Here is a 21,779-nt window from a genome sequence, read left to right as displayed (position 1 = left end):
CATGGTTTTCTTAGATTTAAAAGTTAATGGGATGGAAATTATGCTTTTGATAGTTAAGCCTCTGTTTATTAATGTAATTCTTTCCTCTCCAAATTCAGCCTTTCTGGTCTTTCAAAAGTTAGAAATATCTGTTCTACTAATAAAAAGTAAGAAATATTCTAAAAATCATGTAAAACAGAAATTGTTTTATTTACTATTCTAGCATCTTACTTTTTATCACTCTTAGAAAATATTTATTTCCCTTGTATTTTTCCTTGTTTTGTTTTTCCGAAACTCTGTATTCTTCAGTCCATCCAAGATGTAGGATCAGGGAAAGGAAGTTGAGGGATAGTAGACTAGACACCTGTAAGGAGCATGTAAACTGACAGGCAGAAGCTGCTCGGGACACCTCCCTCCTCCTGCCTTCCTGCCCTCATGAAACCTGCAGAAACTGGCAGGAAAGACTTTGGAAGTCAAAGAGTGGTGATAGGAGAATGGATCTTTGTCCCGTGCTTATTCTCCATGGTTTGTGCTCCATCAGCGCTAAAGATTAACAAGGAGAGTTCAAAGTGGAAGCTGGGTTGTACTGCCTCTCGCTCTCTCTCCCCCCCCTCCCCCATTCCCCTTTCTTCCATTTGGTACCTCTTTTCCATTGTAGTATGTCAGCACAATGGTGCAGGATTTGTAGGAAAAAAAGAGAAAGGTGGCTTCTTACTCATCTTCTGCAGTCAGGAATGCTAGCTATTTTATGCAAGTGAACAAAGTGTCCTTGTTTACAGCCAGTTTTGTTCATACATCTACATAAAAGTTAATGCAGTTTACATTGTGTGGCTTGTCCTTTGGGTAATGTCAGTGTCTTTGTTAAAACAAGCTTGTCCAGGCTGGGTTTGAACCCATGGCATAAAAAATAAACAGTGTTCCCCAGTATCTTATGTTCTCTAGCTAACATTTTTTAGACCAAATTTAGCATTGATATTAGCATTATTAGTTTAGAATTCTGGCTTAATCCTGTGTTTCAGCTTACAGAATATACTTTGCAAGATTGTGATAAAAGTACAAGTGCTTTATTAAATTTTGATTCCCATAGAATTTGTAGGATGGGGAAAAGCACATGTGGCACATACATATAATCCCAGCCATCAGAAGGCTAAGGCACAAGTGTTATCGTGGCTATCAAGAAAATGAACCTGTAAAAAAAATAAATAAATAAAGGTCATTTTTATGTAATTACATGATTAAAGTTTTCTAGTGTCTTATAGTGAGAGGATTTTATTCCTCTTATTTAATCTCATTTAAAATCGTCATTCAGAAATGACTATCAAAAATAATTTTATTTAGGCTTGGATTCCTTCCTCATATTTTATTGATGGACCTCTGGAAAGGGCCTGCTTGTGTTGTGTAATGAGCACACTGGTGTGCTCACAAGCCTGCCCTACACACAATATGACACGAAATCCATGAAGCTGATGCTAGGGCGCAGTTGCCCTGCTGCCACTGTCCTCTGGTTAGATGTTGACCTTGGTTATTGGCATTACTAGCCCTGCTGGTTATGAACGTTTCAAATATAGAAATTGTTTTCACTGGGTCTCTTTTCTGAAATGATCTTCTCAAATAATCTTTCAGATTGGAAGCTTCCTTAGAATCTACAGCCTCCATACCAAACTTCAGCCAGTTAATTCAGAGTCCATGACTTCACTGATAAGGCTGGAGTTTCATCTTCATGGAGGGACCAGCTATGGCCGGGGGATCAGGGTCTTACCAGAAAGTAACCCTGATGTAGATCAGCTGAAAAGGTGAGTATTTTATGTCCCTGCTTTGAAAATACAAATGTGGTCATCATTAAGTTCATTTACAAGATATCATCATCATTCCTGGATTGTGCGAGACCTTTGTCTTTTTCCTGTTTCTCCCCTTTTCCTTGCAGAGAATTATCTCAGCCTCTAGCCCTGACTAGGCACACTAGGCCACTGATCTACTCCCCAGCATATTCTAGGTAGACCAGGCCACCGATCTCCCTAACCCAATCTAGGCAAACTGGGCCACAAATATGACTCCTTTGAACCTTCTCCACACTGTTTATTTTTCAATATGTGTAAGCCAGCTGGAAAGTGACTCTTTATCCAAGTAGTGTGATGTAGTAAAGCCAGTAATATAATGTAAGTAGTTATATTTTTTTCAATTATGTTCTTTTAACACTTCCCATAATGAGAATAGCAGCAAACAGTGGTAAACAGGTTTCTTTCAGTATACAAAACTTGCTTGATTACATATCTGGAACTGAAGAACTTGTCTGATCATACTGTGAAAATAATGAATTCCTAAGTGCATCACAAAGCATGGTAATACCTTACATTTTTTACATTTGTACAGGATAGGTTTTGTTAAAAAGAAAAAAAAAAAATAGCATCTAAAACACTGTTTTGAGTTCAGGTCTCCCATATGTTTCCAGTGGGTACCGTGTACAGAGAAACACTTTCACATTCTAGAGGGAAAATCCATGCATCTTCAAAGAGAAAGCACACCATTCCATAAACTGATGTAAAATTACTGTCATAACCAGTTTTATTCAATTGCTTTTAACATTAATTTTCTGTTTTACTAGTTCCATATTATTGTAGCTCACAGTATATCAGCATATTATTTCACTTTTCCAATATATTTTCTTAAGATGTTTTTTCATACAATATATTTTAATTATATCCTTTCACACTCCCCATCTCTTCCAGATCCTTCCCACCTTCTTCCCCACCCAACTCCATGTTCTTTCTCTCAAAATTAAAATAAATAAAATAGATAAATAAATAAATAGAACAGAACAATCAGGAAAACAAACCAAAAGATACACATACACAAAATCAACAGAGACCAAAAATAACAAAGCAAAGAGTGTACCCAAAAAACAAAACAAAAAAACCTTGGAGTCTCTTTTGCATTGGGCAAATACTTTGGGCATGAATGAGTGATGTTGACCCTACTCAGTGACATTGCACAAAACTGATTTTCCCTTTGTCAGCAAGTATCATTTATAAATAGCTTATTGGTTGAGGGTGGGACTTTGTGTCCATTTTCCCCTCTCAGTACTGGGATTTTGTCTAATTTGAGCATGTGTGGATCTTATGAATGCTGTCATAGTCTCTGTGAGGTCATGTGTGCATCTGTGCTCTGGCTCTTAGTTGTTTTCTGCCTCCTCTTCAGCATAGGTTTCTGAGCCTTGAGGGGAGAGCTTTGATGTAGATCTGAATGCTTCAAAGTCTCTCAACTCTGTGCACATTGTCCAGTTGTGATCTCTTCATTAATTACTACCTACTGCAGGAAGAAGCTTTCTTGATGAGGTTGAGTAATGGCTCTGTTTTATGGGTATACCCATGTGTCATTGGAGTGAGTCATTTTATTGCTGCTGTTCCTGTAGCAGAATAATCATATATATATTGTTTTGTTTTTACCATAAGGCCCATGTCTTTGTACTTAGTTCTTGTACACTTTAGCAGTCTTCAATCCAATTTTTAAAAATGGTGAGTTATTTCTTTAACATTTGTGCCAATATTGCACTGGAATAAATATATTGCTGGGAGGAGTCTGCTGCAGATTGCATGGTTTGCAGCTGGGTAAGATTGATGTTTAATTTGAACTTGATCCCATCTTTTTTTTTTTCTTTTTTCTTTCTTTCTTTCTTTCTTTCTTTCTTTTTAGGTATTATGTCTATTATGTCTTGTTTTTCTAGAGCTTTTAAGGGTATCTTTACATTATTACTACAAAATTTCTCCAGTTCTAAATTTGCCTTCAGAACCACTTTCATTGTGTCCCATAAGATTAAGTATATTTTCATTTTCATTCAGTTCTATAGTTTTCATTTCCTTCTTGACCCAGTTTTCTTCCAGTAGTAGTTTGTTCAATTTCTATGAATCCATAAGCTTTTTTGCTGTTGATATTCAGATTTAATCCAAAGAGGTCAGATGGGATACAGGGTGTAATTTCAGTCTCCTGTTGAGACTTGTTTTTTGTCCCAATATGTAGTCATTTTTTGGGACAATTCCATGGGCTGCTGAGAGGAAAGTATATCCCTTAGTATTGGGGTGGAATGTTCTCTAAATGCTGTTAGGTTCATTAGCTTATGGGTTAGGGTTACTTAACTCCAGCATTTCTGTTTTTAGCAGGATGACCTGTCTATTGTCAGGAGTGAGGGACTGAGGTCAGCCACTCCTTTGTGTGAAGGTTGGTATGTTGTTTTAGCTGTAGTGCTTCTTTTATGAACTTGGGGGCCTTTGTCCTTGGTGCATAAACGTATAAAATTGCAATATCCCCTAAGTTTTTCCTTTGAGTATGGTAGTGCCTTCCTATCTTTTCTGCTTAGTTTTGGTTTAAATTCAATTTTGTCAGATACTAAAATAACTACATCTTGGTTCTATTTACTTGAAATACCTTTTCCATTCTTTTGCCTGAGGTGGTATCTATCCTTGATGTTAATGTGTGAAGGTGTGTTTCTTGGATGTAGCAAAAAGATGGATCCTGTTTTCTAATCCAGTGGGTTAGTATGTCTCTTTATTGAGGAATTGAGGCCATTAATATGAAGTTATTAATAAGTACTATTTATTAATTCTTGTATACTTTCTCTTCAGACTGAATTTTCCCTTCTAGCCCTTTCTGTAGAGGTGGATTGGTGCCCAGAACTTGCTTGAGTGTGTTTTTATTGTGAAATGCCTTTTTTTTTTTTTTTTTTCACCATCTATTGTGATTGATGGTTTCAATGGTACATTTGTCTGGACTAGCATCCATGGTTTCAGTCTACGCCCTTCTGACTTTTAGAGTCTCCACTGAAAAGTCAGTTGTTATAGGTCTGTCTTTATGTGATACTTGGTCTTTTTACCTCCCAGCCTTTAATATCCTTTCTTTGTTCTGTTCCTTTAGTGTTTTGATTTTGTGTGTCATGGGGAATTTATTTTATGGTCCTTTCTGTTTGGTGTTCTGTATACTTCTTGTACTTTGATGGCTATCTCCTTAGTTGGGGAATTTCTGTTATTATTTAGTTGGAAATATTTTCTGTGCCTTTGACCCAGTTTCATCCTTCTTCTTTTATTCCTGTTATACATGGAAAAGATCTTAGTGTCTGTTTACTGAATATTTTGTGCCTGGATTTTTGTTTTGTTTTGTTTTGTTTTTTGGTGTTTTTGACTCATCTGCCAGTTTCTTCTACCGTGTCTTCAAGGCCTAGAGGTCTCTCTTCCATGTTTTATAGTCTCTTAATAAAGCTTACCTGGGAGGTTTTTGTTTGACATCCTTAGTTTTTCATTTTCAGTTTTGAGTTTAGGTTTTCTTTTGTAATTCTCTTTATTATATTCCACTTTCTTGCCTTGAACTGTTTTCATTATTTCAGCTGTTTGCATTTTCAAATTCTTCATTAAAGCATTATTCCTATCATCTTTAAAATCTTTAAACATAGTCATGATTGCTATTTTGAAGTCCTTGTTTTTATACTTTGGCTAAATTGCTTTTCGCGGTCATATTACAGTAGAGTTGCTACCTCTGAAGGAGTCATATGGTCTTGGGTGTTTATGTTTGTGTGTCTGAGCTGTGATTAGGCATCTGGAGTTAAAATGGTTGAGGTATTTCTTGGTGTAGGTATCTGGTCTTGTCTATGCTGGGTAGGTTCTTTGGTTCTTTTGCCCAGTCTGTATCCTAGCCAAGTATGGTAACTGTGGGATCCCTGAGTCCCAGTGAAATGTGATGACTGCCACATCCCTTATAGAGAGCTGTTCTGGTTAGCAAGGAATCATAAAGGAATGAAGATAGGCTAGAGGAAAAGGCTGAGGGGGTGACATTGGAATTAGTAGGATCTTGGGTCTGCACCAAGAGCCTGAGCCCCAAGGGGGATGTGAACAGGGAGGAGGGGCTCCTGTGGTGGTCAGGCTGCAGTGGGACTAAAGGTAAGTGGGAAGACTAAAATGAAGAGGACAGGAAGAAGAATGTTGGTCCCCTACCTGGATCTCAGCCTAGTGTCACAGCTGTGGATCCCTCATAGAGAGGAGTTCTACTGGTCGGTGGAGTCAAAAAGGAATGAAGATAGATGGGCTAGAAGGGGAGGCTAAAGAGGGCTGCCAGGTAGAACTATGGGGGAGAACGGGGGCTTTGTCTACACCAAGAGGTAGTGTCCCTAGTTGACATTATCTCAACTGCCAGGTAGTTTGTTTGATTGTTTGTTTTTGTAGTATTCTAATGCCTGGCTCTTCCACTCAATACCCTTTTTACCTTTGCTCTGAATTTTGAGGGTATTGGAGTTCTCAGATAGTTTGATAAAAGCTGGAATCTGCCAAATTTTGTAATGTCATGAACTCCTGGGTTTAGTGAGTAGAGCTAAATTACTGTATTGACTTTCTTATGCAATTTGACTTCATATCTTTGCATTTCAGAGCTTTAGAATCTGTAGATCTGGCAGCCATTCAGCCCTCAAGTGATGCCTGTCAATCAAAAAATGAGGACAACTGTTTAACACCTTCAAGTAAGGACAGTTTATAACACTGACATTTTACTTTCTCGTAGTTTCATGAGCACAGTTATCTTCCCTGCATCTCTTTTTTGAATTCATGTCTATACAGGTTGTGCGTGTGTATTCACATTAAAATAACACCTTCAACATTTGTCTTTGCCATATTCTAAATTAAGCCTGCTTCACTTTTCAATATGTAATCACATTTTCAAATTAGAGTAACAGTGACTACTTACTTTCCAATGTAAGTATAGTGTTTTGTATTCATTGAAAAAGAAAAAAAAATGGTTTTGATTTCCTAGGCAACTATTTTGTTTACCAATTTCTAAAAGGAACACAAGGTTTCTCTATTTTTATCTTAAACAACTCATAGGTGTCTTGGATTTTGATGAATAGACTCGAGTCTTCCAGCTCTTGCAAAGGTGTTCTTTCTGTAGAAGTGAATGGAAGTGTGTGTGCTTTTGCACTATGTTTTGAGATTCATCTGTGATGGAGTATGTGTGTGCCAGTAGCTCAGTACTTGATGTGGAGTGGGAGGAGTGACAGAAGAACTTCTATTAGAGCATTGTTTCCTTTTCGTGTTTAGAAGGCTTCCGTGTTTACCAAAACATCAAGTGGGTCTCAATGTGAGTTTATTCTGGGGCTTTCCATGTGCCACTTATTAGTGTATTGTGAAGTATGTGCGCTCCCTTACTAATAATTTTTAATGGTTGCAAAGTCATCTCTTGTTTTAAAAAATACTGTATTCTTTATGAATTGCCTTCCTTTGTCAGCAAAGTGTATTTTGATTTCTACGCTCTGATCTGTTGGTTTGTCAGTCTTTATATCAATACTGTAGTTTCTTGAATACTGTGTCTTGAATTCATATAGTATCAATACACTAATGTTCTTTTCTTTCATGATCTTCCATTATCTAAATTTCCCTTGAAGACTAACCCTATTAATTTTTTAAAATTATTTTGAAGCTACAAATACATTGGGGGGGGGAAGACATTGCAATATTTAGACTTTCTTTAGCTTATCTGGTATTGTTTTGTTTTACATTAGTTTCTAACAACATTCTTAAAGAGCTACATATTATGTGATTTCCTTTTCTCTTCCTGTAGGCTCCAGATCAGACTTGGTCTCATTGTATGAGGTAGAAAGATGCCAGCAACTCTGTGCTACATGTAAGCCCACTTCTGGTACAGTAACCAACGCACATATACCTGCTTTGTAAGCTCACTTCTGGTACAGTAGCCAACTCACAGATACCTGCTTTGCATTTCCTAGCCAATCTCTTCATACCTACCAGTGACAGTAGATCCTTATGGGGATGGCTCAATGCTTTTATTTCCCTGTCTCATCCTACAGTGGTATAAGATAGAACCCATACATGTGCATATTTCTGTATTGAATATGTGTTTGGTTATAAATAATTTAGATTTATAAAGTTTGTAGTATTTAGTATGTTCTTAGCATAATGATCTAAATTCTCTATGACATTAACTTCAATATTATGTAATGTGTTTGACACTGTACATGTAAGAATTCTTTACCTTGTGCCTGCAGATGCATCCCAGTTATTTCAACTAAGTTGATAAAAAGCTTTTATCCAGAAAAAAAAAAAAATACTTGAGATCAGGAGCTCATTAAATGTGTACTGCTATACAGTAGGAGTTTGTCCTGTTGGAGAAAGGAGGTATAAGTATAGAATGGGAGTTGGAAGCGAGGGCCCCTTGGGCTGTAGATGATATACAGAAATTGATGCAGGCGCACTGTGCAGAGGTAGTGATGTCCAGGGGCAGTAAGCATATGTAGTGCATACAAAATACACTTAGGAAAGTATTCCATGGATCTCTGAGTTCGAGGCCAGCCTGGGTGAGTTCCAGGATAGCCAGGACTGTTACACAGAGAATCCCTGTCTTTAAAAGGCCAAAAGAAAAAGAAAAGAAAAGAAAATATTCCAGGGTACCTCTGGAGAAAAAAATAGATTCCAGATGTAGGACAAAGGAATTAGAGATAAATCAAGAATATCCTGAATTGCTAGAAAATAAAGACATTCTCATCTAATAGTAAATAGTCAGTCTGGGACAGTGTGCTCATCATGTGTTACTGATAGGTTAGAATCCATTGAGTCAAGCCAGGATGTATAAACTCAGCTTGTTAATGAGGAAATAATAAACTGGGGTAGGATAGGAAATTCTATGAACCAGAATGACTAACAAATGTGCAAATCAAAATTAAAATAACATCATTTTGCCGATACGGTGATAATTATTGGTTTATTTGTGAATTGAGTGGGTTTTAAACTACTAGATTCTCAATGTTTGATAAAGAATAATACATTTACCCTCTGCTAGTTACAAGGCTGGGTAATTAGTTCAGAGCAGAGTAAGCTAAACATCCTTCAATCAACTGCACTAGATCCTCCCCTAGAGGAGAAGGGGAGGAGGTCCATTCTCATAGACCCATTCCTTGGATGTATTGAGAAGTAGTGTCATATATGTAGTCTCTATGCCAAACAAGCATGATCAGAATCTCAGAGTGAGAAAAACCAGCCAGGTCTAAATGGATGTTCAGCAAAAGAAGTAGCTGCACTTCTCCAGTCAGTGTCGTTAGACATGTAAGTAGACTAAGGGTCATTTCATGTTGAAGCCTGAACAGATGAAAGATAAATACCCATTGTTTAGGATTAAAGCAGAAAATCAAAGACAACTGGAGAGTGATAGGTATCTGATAATCCCACAATAGTGATAAATCTGTGTTATTTGTGCCAGTATATACCTATTTATGAATCTTTTTAAAGCATACTCAGGAAATTTTATGTTGTTCTCACAATTTTTCTTCAAAGTAATACGAAGTTTAAAATTTTTGAGACATTATCTCAGAATGTGAAGTGAAACAAGTGTTTCAGTTTACTTTAAATTGGTCAGGTCTGCCTGGCTGGGGAGTATTACACTGTAAGCCCTCAGCTGTTTACCACATGAAGTTGTCCGTGAGTGTTTGTGTGTGTGTATGTGTGTGTGTGTGTTTGTTTTTTGTTTCCTTCCAGACAAGGTTTCTCTGTGTAGCTTTAGAGCCTGTCCTGGAACTCTCTCTCTCTAGACCAGGCTGGCTTCAAACTCACAGAGATCTACCTGCCTCTGCCTCCCTAGTGCTGGGATTAAAGGGGCCACCACTGCCTGGCTCTTGGGGGTTTTAAAGCTGTGTATAGAAGTGATTTCCCTTGATGTCTGAGGCTTGCAAGACTGTGTACAAGTTCTGTTTTCTAAAGTAGAGAAGTGTACCCTAGAATATTTAAAAGCCCGAGTAATACCTGCTATGTTAAGCTGTTTAGAGTAAACACATTCCGGCCATCCCAAACCTTCCATATTTGTTTCCCAGCCATCTACTCTGTTTGCAGGCCTTCTCTTCTGATGCTTCCCTTCCTCCCAATCCCCACATTCCCTTCTACATCCCTCCTCTACCATCTCCCCTTTCTACCTGCAGAATGAATCTCTTTTGCAAACACTGCTTCTTGGTGATAATTGGGTTCCCACATTCTAGCTCTTTGCTAAAGGAGGGTTCAATAAAGTCTTGAATTTGAAATACCTCGGTCAAAAGGCCATGTGACAATTAATATTCAGTGAATGTATTCTGTTAATGTCTTTTGATCAAATTCCAGTTAGAACATAAGCTGTTGCCTGAAAGGGTTTGTCTAAGAGATTGGCAGTGAGGATTTTACATGTTACATAGGTACCATTTATTTTACTGGGGAAATAATTCTTGGTGTTTTCCATAAATTAGAAATTTCCTGGGAATTTCTATTAGTTCTATACAGAAATACTTACATACCTAGTATGTAAGTAAAATGTAGTGATATTTTGTTTATGATTTAATAAAGCTTTCCTGAGGACTCAGAAAGCAAAGTCAGTCACAAGCTATAGAGATCAGGCAGTAGAGGCACACTCCTTTAATTCCAGGACTCGGGAGATAAAAGCAGATGGATCTCTCAGAGTTCAAGACTGCCCAGGCTTACCCCAAGATTGAATCAGTCTACTAAAAGAGTAGCAGAGCTCACACCTTTAAGCCCAGGACTCATGAGCATATAAGACAAGACAGAGTCAGTGGGAGGCATTCATTCTCCAGCCACATTGAGGAGAGGCTGCAGTTTGAGGCTTGGTGAAGAGCTCATGGATCAGGCCTTTCAGCCTGAACTAGAAGTGAGAGCTAGTGGCCAGCTGCTTTGCTTTTCTGAACTTCAGCATGAAGCTTTTATTTTTTCATGTTCTACTAATTCATCCCTTGTCCGGGTTACTCAGTGCCTGGCTCTGTATCCATGGGTCAAGTGCGCATCTAGAATCACTGTGACTGTAGCTGGGGTTAATGTGATTCTATGGTATACATTTGCCTCCAGGAAATTCATGCTGAATGCACCCATACTTCATTTACTCCTATTTAATGTAAAATTTATTTACAGCGCTTATAGATCACCATTATTTAGAGAAGACACCACTGTGTGCTGTTTTGAAGCAAAAAGCGCCTCGGAAATATCGAATCCTAGCAAAACTGAGGTCATATGAGCCCAAACGACTTCTCCAGTCTGTTAAACTTCTTTGTCCTAAATGTCATTCATTGTAAGTATTTTCCATTTAAAAAAAAAAAAAAAAAAGTTCATGTCATATTGTATGTGTGTGGTTTTTAAGTCCTGAGAAATTATTATTTAATTTATCATAATTTAAAAGAATGCTAATGATTTAAAGGGAAAGTCCTTAATTCCTACAAAGAAAATCCTTTTAAATCGTTCTTTATAATAATAAGTAAAAAATAGGTGTTTTCAGACTTGAAATCCAATGTTTGGTAGTTTTGATACACCAAATAAGTGTATCAAAATTTCCTGTCATGCTCAGTCACTAATTTAGTAAGTGCAATGCCTTCATTCAAATACCAATTTTTATGTGAATATATAAACATATAGTCATATAGGATGGTTTTTAATCTTATCAATATATATTCATCTCAAAACATGTTTAGATAGTTTTAAATCTTGTTTATATTTTCAATGCAATGTACCATAGTCCCTCAAAATACAGAATGGCATTTTGGGAAATACAGGTACTGTACAAACATGCACACTGGAATAGTGTTGTGAAGAGACACTGCAAGTATGGCAGCTCTTAAGGGAAACATCTAGCTGGGGTAGCTCACCTACATTTTCAGAGGTTCGGCTGTTGTCATTGTAACGGGGAGGATGGTGGCATGCAGGCAGAAGTGCTAGAGCTGAGTGGCAACAGGAAGTCAACTGATAGTCACACTGAGGGAAACTTGAGCGAGAGAGACCTCAAAGCCCACCCCCACAGTGACACTTTCTCCAAAAAGGCCACACCTCCCAATAGCACCACTCCCTTTCGGGACCATTTTTGTTCAGACCACCATGGTCTCCATCAAGCTTTCACTCTCTTATAAGTAAATGTACCTGGAGATGTATACATATTTGTGCATACATATTATTTCTTAATACCTTTTTTAGAGTAATGTGCATACTTTTTTTGTCTTGTAAAATTTGAGACTATGGTGTTTCAGGAGAAAGTCAATCATTAAATTGTTTAATAAAAATTGAGGAATATCTTTGCTACCTGTGTGATCATAAACTCTTAATTGTGATTAAACTATATGTGAAGAATTTAGGTAATTTGTGAAATATTACCAGATTATATTTCATGTAATGCCATAGTATTATATAGCTTTTCAAGAATAAGTTTATGGTTTGATATTCTTCTAGACAATAAAGCATCTTAAAAAGTGTGAAAAATAACCTTAAGATACACGCCCAGCTGGTGACAGAAAGAAAATAAGTGCTTCAGCCTTTTGATTCCAAACATGCTATTTTTACTTCATGGTAGTTTATGAGACTAGTATGGATTACCAATCATTAAAGACAAATGGAGCTAAATAACACTTTAAAGTAGGTTTCCTGTGACAATGAGGTTAACTGGGGTAAAGACATGGCTGTTTGTACATGAGAACAGAATAGGACTAGGAATAACTGTTAAGTCACCTTGGGCTTTACACTGGGTATGGGACAAAGAGCTGGGTCAGCATGTGAAGATGCCTGCTGCCCGGTGACCTGTGTAAAGTAAGTCCCTGTTACCAACATGGTAGGCAGTTGTGCTTTGACCTCCACACATCACCATGGCATGTGTGTACTCACACAGATACAACTTCTCTGTGTTTATGGTATAGACTTAACTAACCATTACAGTGTTAAGCACCTATTGAATGAAATCTGTTAAATCTGAAATGAAATTAAATCTCTGTTTAAGCAAGCTTAGCTAATTTAATTTACATATAAAATAGTATTTAAAGTTTGTTTTAGATTATTTATGTTTTGTGTGCGTGCGTGTATGTATGTGTGTATGTATATGTGTGCATGCACGTGTGTGTGTGTGTGAGAGAGAGAGAGAGAAAGAGTATGTATGTGTGCACCACATGTTTATCTGTTGTCCACGAAGTTCAGAAATTAGTTACAAATGTTTGCAAGTCACTGTGTGGGTTCTGGGAAATAAACCTTGTTTCTTTACAGGAGTAGCAAGTGCACTTAACTTGTGAATCATCCTTTCAGTCCTTAAGATACTTTTGTTTTGGAATAACTTATTAGATTGGAATTTCTGAGAATATACCTACATTGTTTGCTGATAATTTGTCATCGATCATTTTAGGCAAGAAGTCCCATATGAGGAAAATGTGGATAAAATTTTTCAAGATGCTGCAACTAAAGCCCCAGAGAGCAAGTTGCAAGGTACATCACTGTATGATTCAGAAGTCTGGACCACCGAAGGTCAAGGAGGACGGCAGGTCGCTGTCCATTTTGTGAAAAGTGATGGCATCCTCCCTCTCTCAAATGAATGTCTAATATTGATTGAAGGTAAGATGCTTGTTATTGAGTTTTTCAACTATTCTTTTGTATACTTTCCCCTATTAATATTAACTATATCTTTTTATGTGCTTTGTTGTTTTGTCATGGGTGTTGGATTCCCCTGGAACTGGAGTTAGAGACAGTTGTGAGCTGCCATGTGGGTGCTTGGAAATTGAACCCTGGTTCTCCTGAAGGGAGTGCTCTTAACCACTGAACCATCTTTCCAGTCCTGTTAACTATATTTTATGTTCACCTGATACCTATGAAGTAAAAATACTATTAATTTACACTTCTCTAAACAGTATATCAGATTCAAATATATGTGAATATCTACCTGAGTTGAACCTGAATTAAACTCGAATTTACACACTTGTTGGATTCCTGTATATAATCTCATCAGCTCAGAGTGGCACTAATAAATTAGCCAATTGCTTATGTGAAGCTGTCGTCTTGGCCTCTGGGTGTCACTGTTGGGTCATAGTACTGGGATGAGAATCCTCAACCTAAACAGAAAGGAGCCTTGAAAAGCCTTGATATTTTGTCAACTCTGTGAGATTGGAATCTCAACTTGTTTCCTGTGCTTTTTCCATCTAATTCTTATGTTAACAGTTCATAATTTTTTCTTTGTCATGCAGAGTTTAAATTTCTTCCTAAATTTGTAACTCCTTTTCTGTGCATTTCTTTGTAATACTTGCTGTGTCACAAATGTTACTTGCATCCTGCATCTTGCTCTGATTCTCTGTGTGCTGTTGAAGAGTTTTTTTATTGTTTTAACAGGAGGACGGCTCTGTGAAATCTCTAAACTGTCAAGCATGTTTCATAGTGTGATCCCTGTGAAGTCCGGCCCTGAGGACCTGGAGCTCCTAGACATAGCAGCACCATTCCTCATCCGAGGAAAGGTGTGTCACTATGGGTGTGTGTCCCTTTTGGGTTTCGGGGTTACAACTGCGTCTCTGCTACCTGTCCTCCTGCCACTCTATGTCCAGTTGATCCTATTGTGCCAGCTTCTACTTAGAGATAGTTCCCAAGCTAAATGATTTTGTCACAGTGGTACAGATTGGTACAGGTTCAGCAAGCTGTCCTTTGTAGTTGCACTTTAGTCTTTTCTAATCTGGTGGTGTTTGGTGAAACACTCAGCGCCCTAGCACGCAAGAAACTAGAGTTTCCTGGCAGGGTCAGCAATGACTTTCTGAATGCTATCTATATTCTGAAGTTAGATGTATTGACACAACCCTATTGTAAGTTTTAGAGTATCCATACTGTTTTTCTTACACATTTCTAGAGATCTAAACACTCCATGTGGGACATATAAGGCTTGTAACATTTTGTTTCTCAGTTACAAACTAAACTTGCTTCTCCCATAAGAGTTTAGATACTAGCTAACAGGACATTTCCTAGTTGGAAATTGAGGGAGTTCCAGAACTGCATCCAGCACTTTGCAGAGTTGGGGCAACTGAAGACTGGCAGAGAGGAGTGCGGAGTCTGCAGGTTCTGGCCTGGAAGGATAGTTTTGATGAAATAGTCACCCTGAGAACACTTTGCTTTGAGAAGCCTCACACTGCAGCCTCGATACATTTTGTTACTGTTTCTCTATCCACTCCCTTTCCTTCTAAATGTGTAACATTTGTTAGTTAAAGTGAGCCTAAATTTTGATTTTCACTAGAAAATTACTTCTGCCACTGTCATAGCCACATGATTGTCACCCTTAGAGTGACCAATGGGCTTTGCTTTTGTTTTGTGAATGGGTGAAGAACCTAAGGCATAAAATAAAAGTGTTTGTAGCTAATTCCTCTGAAGCACCGAGTGTCTTTATATCTGTAACTGTCCTGCGAGGGTTGTATACCACTTAGTTTTAATATCCAAGCCCATCATGTTCTATTGTTCTCCTTTGAGTAAGTCCACAAACTAGGCTTTGCTTCTGACATGATCACCCCTCATTCTTTTCTCCCCATCCTTCTCTCCTTCCTAGTACAGAGTGAGTGCCTAAGTCTAAATCAGGAGAGCAAAATTATATGCCAACCTGCTATATCACTGCTAATGTTAGTGAATAATTTTCATTCCATTATCTTTTCATTATTATTGTTAGCGAGAAAATATCTATTTATTTGATGACTAAATGATAATGTGAAAGCAGTTACTCCTTCCCACTTCCTAAGTTACACGTACTCTTGAGTTCTAACTATTATTCAAATATATTTTCTAAGCATACTTTCTTACTACATCTTATGTACATTTCATCATGGCTAATAAAATTAGTTATTAATTATTACTCATACTTAAATATTGATATATCAGATTGTACTAAATATTGTCCAGTTTTAGTAAGTGTCTCATTTCAAATGTCTTATATCTTAGACAGTTACTGATATGCAGGCTACATACGCAATGCCTCTAAATATGTGCTCACTACAAATAGTAATTTGTCCTCACTATTCATTCAGAATAATTTTCTTCTTACTATGTTTTTGTAAGACTGTGACCATTAGATATTGCTTATAGAGCCATAAATTCAAGGAGTTCTAGCAACTTCTCTTGTGTCTTTTTAACAGATGAGAAAATTAACAGCCACATTATGTAATGATTTGGACCTAGAGTCCAGTTTCAAGTTATTTATTCTGAAGCCCATTGTCTTAGTCATCATACTATCACTGTGAGGAGACACCATGACCAAGCCAACTTATAAAAGAAAATTAGTCCATAGTCATTATGACAGGGAGTGTAGGAGCATACAGGCAGACATGCACTCGCTGGAGCAATGGCTAAGAGCCCACTGTTTTGTACAGCCACAAGTAGGAGGCAGAGAAAGTTAACCTGGCCTTCTGAAACCTCAGCGCCACCCCCGGTGACACGCCTCATAATCCTTCCCAAACAGTTTAAGTAGGTGCAAAATAAACAATATTTCACCTCTGAGGGCCATTCTCATTGAAGTCACCACATCCATAGCGTCTTTTATTGATTTATGTAGTAAATTAATTATAAGTCTCTTTTGAGACAATCACATTGCAGTGTAGATAGTGAAGTAAGTGTTCTTCTATTTAATAGCTGCCTATCTAAAACTGTTCACACTTAAACATGTAATAATTAAATGAACTTGTATATACTTAAATACTTCCCAGCTTTTTCTTGTTTCAGATGTAAGCAGTGCTCAAACTTGAAACCCATACAAAACCTAAGTACCATTCCTAATAAAAGACTATGGATTCCTTCCTCTGTGGCAGCAGGTAAGCTGGATATTTGTGTCCTAAAATGTTTATGCTCTGTCAGCTCACTGACTTATGTTTCAATATTTGTGAATACTTATGGCAAAACTAGAATAACTTTTCTTAACTGAAACTCATTTGCAACAATTGTAATGAAAAGTAAGGACAAGCATTGTAGTCATAACCACATTTCAATATCTGACCACTTGTTTTCCGTTTAATCATTGATCGCAAATACAGATCCTGAGGAAATCTTTCTAACTCATACTTAGTGTTGGACAAGGTATTGAGATGGCTGTAATCTCCTCTTCTGTAGGTCTCACGTTTTCTGTTGTGTCTCTATCGTGTATGTTTCAAGTTAGCACTCTCCCTGCCTTTGCTACTTTTCCATTCTTCTGACTCCCTTGTCTCCTTAATAAATGTCCACTTTGCCATTTCCCCCTCAGCGTTTGCCATTGAGCGCTGTAAGTTTAGTTTGGGCAACTCAAAATTTAGTGAGAATTATTATTTTCTTGAAACTATACACCCAACTTCCTTCCCCTCGACTGAAATTCTGTTTTAAAACTTGTGTGTGTGCTTCTTGTTATAGTTTTTGTTTTGTACAGCCGTCTCACACTGGACCAGTGAGATCCCATGTTACTTCACATGAGCTTGTCCTGTGAAGCTGGGCAATGCTGCTTCACATCTCCCATAGTTTTAATTTCATCCTCCTTAGGGCCGCTTCAGTGTAACTATTGAGACCTTCTGAAGCCAGAAACTTGGCTCCTGTCTTACTGCTATTACATACTAAAAATTGTGTCTGTGCTCCAATTTATGCTTCTGTCTTGCCTCCCTATTTAATCTTCCTATCGGAATATGATCTGTAACAATGGAAGGTAATAGAACATTCCATACATCTGTTCAGTGACTTCAACTCTTGAAAAAGGTGTTTGCCTTAACTGCAAATTCTCAATTTTAGTATCTCCTGTTTATTCGTTCTGCCTCATCCTAGCAATTATGGAACCCCAAATTCTGGCATATATGTTCTTTCAGCTAGATGATGTCTCTGAGGAAAAAGAAGAAAGAGAGAGAGAGAAAGAGAAAGAAAGGAAGGGAGAGTGAGAGAGAGAGAGAGAAAGAGAAAGAAGAAGCAATATTCTACTCATAATGCAAAAAGGGGGATAAGCTTTTAACAATATTGAACTGTGTGTTGCTTTCTAGAACACTGGTTTTTATTTTATTTTTCATATAATTAACATGTAATGAGTTACATTTTATTAATTTGTTATGGTTCTACCAAGTATATCATGAAACTACCTCTGTGTAAATACAGTCGGGTGTTCCTAAGGCATTCTGTTGCGTGGGTTTAGCAAATTGATCCCAGAAAAGAATCCATTCTTTCTGTTGTAAATACTCTCAGTAAACATTATCTGCACCTGTGCACTAGAATAAAGCACTTTTGAGTTTACCTTACAGAAAATCTAGCAGCCTGAACTATTGTGTTCTTTTCTCTCTCTAGTTCTGGGTATTGTTCCTCTGCAGTACGTGTTTGTTATGACTTTCACTTTTGATGATGGAACAGGAGTATTGGATGCTTTCCTCAAGGATTCTGTAAGTGTCAGACATGCTAAAAATGTTCAACTAAAATTTATATTTCAATTTTTAATATTCATCCTACTTAAGTTTTACATCGGTGTGACTTATTGAGACTTCTTGAACCCTAAAACTCAGTTTCTCTGTATTTCTTAGAACATATGAATGAAATACAGTCACATAAATTGAAAACTGTGTGGTGTATAGCTTTTTTTTTAAACTATGAAGTTGAAGAATGAAAATCTGAGGAACCCTATCCCCTTCATTCAGAAACTCCCCTGCTGGGTGAAAGAGCAGATGTAGAGTCCCGCTGCTGTCACCTCACTGTACTGTACATCCTCACAGTTCCATCTAGAAGGAAATGCAGTCACCTGATAAGCAGAGATGTATTACTGCATAAAATGTAGAGTCCTCACACCAGAGAAGTCCTTGAGGCCTCCCTTAGCTTTGATATTCCCAAGCTCACCCTCTTCCTCTAAAGCTGAGCCTGTTGATTTTCCTGCACTGAGTATAACAATATACATGGATTATTTGCAGCTAGGGAAGAGGCCAGTGTTTCTAACCCTGCTTAATGCTGATGTTTTTGATGACCCCAACCATAAAATTGTTTTGTTGATACTTCATAACTATAATTTTGCTGCTATTATGAATTGTAATGTAAATATCTGGTATGCAGTGTGTCTGATATACGACCCCTGTGAAAGGGTCATTTCACCACCATCCCCAGGGCTTTTGAACCACAGATGGAGAACACTGACCTAGGACCTGATGTGACTTCATCACATAGGTAGTCATAACTGACTGCCCACGTGGCTGATTGCTCTCCTCCTGAGGTCAGGCTAATGCTATGTAAGCCAAACTCTCCAACTTCAGGTGACATTGTTAGGTTTTCCAGAGTGACAGTCAGTTTGCTGGCACTCACAAGTCATGACATACTAAAAGCTAAGAGGAAGGCCAATCTTTTGTTAGGGTAAGACAGTTTTTTGTTTGTTTGTTTTTTGCTTTTGGATATTTGGGTTTTGGTTTGGTTTGGTTTGGTTTTTTTAACTTAACATAAAATAGAACACAGTCCAAGTTGAAGTTAAGTAATTTTTTCCCTCCAGGCTGCACAGTTCATGAAGTCACTTATTAAATGGATATTTACTGAGCAGCTGATGTCTGCCAAGATAGAACATTTAGTAAAGGGGGGAAAAAAAATCTGTAAAACATAACATAGAAGGGAAGAAATTAAATAAATTTTTCTTAATGTTCTATCCTTTCATACTAAACACTGGATTTATTTTCCTGGGTACATAGTGTCATCAGCCTTGCTACATGATCTTACCATGTATCTATGTGCATCTCACGTTTTGGAATTCAAGTGAGGGATTGGGTTTTAGCATAGACAATTCTAGTTTGAGTCCCACATCTTAATAGACTGATGTATGTATAGTAGGTCATTTTAGCAAATTAGTTACTGAAATTCGGTGCATTAAATCTTTTCAGATAATGAGTATCTCCTTTGTTTGCCATCATTCTTAGGAGAAATTTTTCCAGATCCCAGCATCAGAAGTCCTCACTGATGACGACCTTCAGAGGAATCTGGAAAAGATCATGAATGTGATTTGTCCTCCAGGAATAAAAATTGGTAGGTTGTATTTCAAAGGTGCCTCTTTCTCTTTCTTGAGAAAGCACCTAGTGTGGATCTGATCCATAGACTAGGGATGGAAGGAGGCAAACTCTGCATCCAGGGGAATTACTAAGTATGAGCAATACCTTTATCCATGTCTCGATGTGACAGCAGCAGAAGTAAAATAAATATAAATAAAGTTTTGGAATATTTTGGAATACACTTGAAGCATAGTGGTTTGGGTCACAGCATGTTTGATTCTGAGTTTGTACATTGTAGCAAATGAATGCAGTTTGCAAACGTTTCCTCAAATAAACTGAATTCCTCTTGTTTGACTCAGTGATTTGACTCATTGAGTTTCTTTGGTGGTATTAGTGAGCTTCAGAATTTTCCATTTTATTTTGCAAAGTCTATGAACTTTAGTTGGTTCTACATAGACATCAGCTTGTCCGCTGGTTCCTGCACTGGTGAAAATTGTGTCCATTGTAGCTGCTGCCACCGGGTCCTTCTGTGGTCCAAAATTCTTCTCTGTTGGAACCTGCAGACCTAAATTACGTTAAGATGTTTGATTTTTGTAGTAATTGTGCTCAATGACAAACACCCCCCCTGTTTTTCTGTTGCTGATGTGACTGTTAGACATTGCTCATCATTAGAGTTTTGTTCCTCCACAGTCTGTGCATTGTAACATCAGTTTCCCAGAGATGGGTGAGAAAATTGACCCAGATGCATTTATATTTTTCAATTTTAATTTGTGTTAGCTATTGCACTTACCATGTTTAGATTTCTAGAAATAAGTCTCTGAGCATGATAATTTTTGACATATACATGTATGTGTGTCTGTGGGTGTATCAGTGTAAGTTACACCAGCCATGCATAGGAGATCCTCACGTTATCCCAGGTGAGCTCAAGTGCCATACCAGATGCCTGATAAACCTATAAGCTTTCTGCTGATGTTAGAAGTGAGCCTGCCCTGCTCCCCACCAAACATGAGGTTGGCATCATTGCTACTATTGTGGCGAGACCCAAAGCTACTCCCATCTGAGCATCTCACATGAAGACTCAAGCTGATGTGAACTTAAATTCGGGTGCTATCTCTTTCTAGTCAATCAGGGAAAAGCCAGGGGAGTCCTATAAGCAGTCAGCATAAAAAGAGGAGTGAAACATGGGTGACATGATTGACTGCCTCTATAGCAAGTATTTTGTAAACTTTGAAATCACTTTCATCTGAGGTTGGGAAGAAACTAATTAGCATTACTGGTTATATACTTGAATGACACGCCCTCTTGGTCTATAGATGCATACCCATGGCTGGAGTGCCTCATCAAGTCCTACAACGTCAGGAGTGGAACGGAACAGCGGATATGTTACCAGATATTTGACACCATGGTGGCAGAAGACATCATCTAGTCCGGATATTCAGTGCAGTGTTGGGGGGGATTTTATAATCTGTGATTCTCAGAACACACTTTGCTGCTAAAGTACCATTCCCATTTTTACTGTAGTTAAGGGTTTTTTGTTTTTTTTTTTTTTTTTTTTTTTTTTTGTACAGAAAGACATTTCTTGTGAATGTGTTAAAATACCTTTTTGTTTAACATGCCCAGGGTGACCACTAGAGTTACAAAATAAGGCTACACTTTGTATGGAGGACCAAATTTTCATTTCTTTCAGTTCCTTTAGAGGAGCTGTGCTGTGACTGGACACTGAAGGTTCATTTCCTGCTGGGTTTCTTTTCCTGTCCTGAGTTTTATACCAGCAGTTGATGTTAATGTTGGTGTAGATAAGAACTCATTCTGTTCTTGAGACTCTTGGCTTTCATTGATTAATAAGACACTGGTGGCTACTTTTCTTTCATGCTGTTCCATTTTACTTTATGTATGTACAGAGGAATTTCTTAGCCAGTCCTGGGGAAGGAAGTCTTCCTGTGCCTTCATACACAAGTACCTGCTTACCTGAGTTTAACTTAAACAAATGTGATGCCGGATGAACATGTTTTATTAGCATTGGCTAATTAAAGAAGCTGATTAGCCAATAGCCAGGCAGAATGTAGCTAGGTGGAAAATC

At 37.7% G+C, this 21,779-nt stretch overlaps 1 protein-coding gene across 1 annotated transcript in view; it reads left to right on the top strand.

Moving 5' to 3' along the window:
* The window catches only part of LOC127217800 (protection of telomeres protein 1), a 40,846-nt gene extending 19,626 nt beyond the window's left edge, over nt 1-21,220 (top strand). The window contains exons 7-16 of the mRNA XM_051178797.1: nt 1,603-1,772; nt 6,384-6,472; nt 7,567-7,629; nt 10,902-11,058; nt 13,141-13,346; nt 14,115-14,250; nt 16,470-16,558; nt 18,036-18,127; nt 19,631-19,736; nt 21,013-21,220. Coding sequence (XP_051034754.1) covers nt 1,603-1,772; nt 6,384-6,472; nt 7,567-7,629; nt 10,902-11,058; nt 13,141-13,346; nt 14,115-14,250; nt 16,470-16,558; nt 18,036-18,127; nt 19,631-19,736; nt 21,013-21,125 — 1,221 coding nt within the window. The 3' untranslated portion in view covers nt 21,126-21,220. The remainder of the gene's footprint in view (nt 1-1,602; nt 1,773-6,383; nt 6,473-7,566; nt 7,630-10,901; nt 11,059-13,140; nt 13,347-14,114; nt 14,251-16,469; nt 16,559-18,035; nt 18,128-19,630; nt 19,737-21,012) is intronic.
* The last annotated feature ends 559 nt before the right edge of the window (nt 21,221-21,779 follow it).

This window comes from Phodopus roborovskii, unplaced genomic scaffold, assembly GCF_943737965.1.
Source record: "Phodopus roborovskii unplaced genomic scaffold, PHOROB, whole genome shotgun sequence".
In the NCBI taxonomy this organism is placed as follows: Eukaryota; Metazoa; Chordata; class Mammalia; order Rodentia; family Cricetidae; genus Phodopus; species Phodopus roborovskii.
Note: the sequence above shows the minus strand (reverse complement) of the source record. Positions and strands in the feature narration are given on the sequence as shown.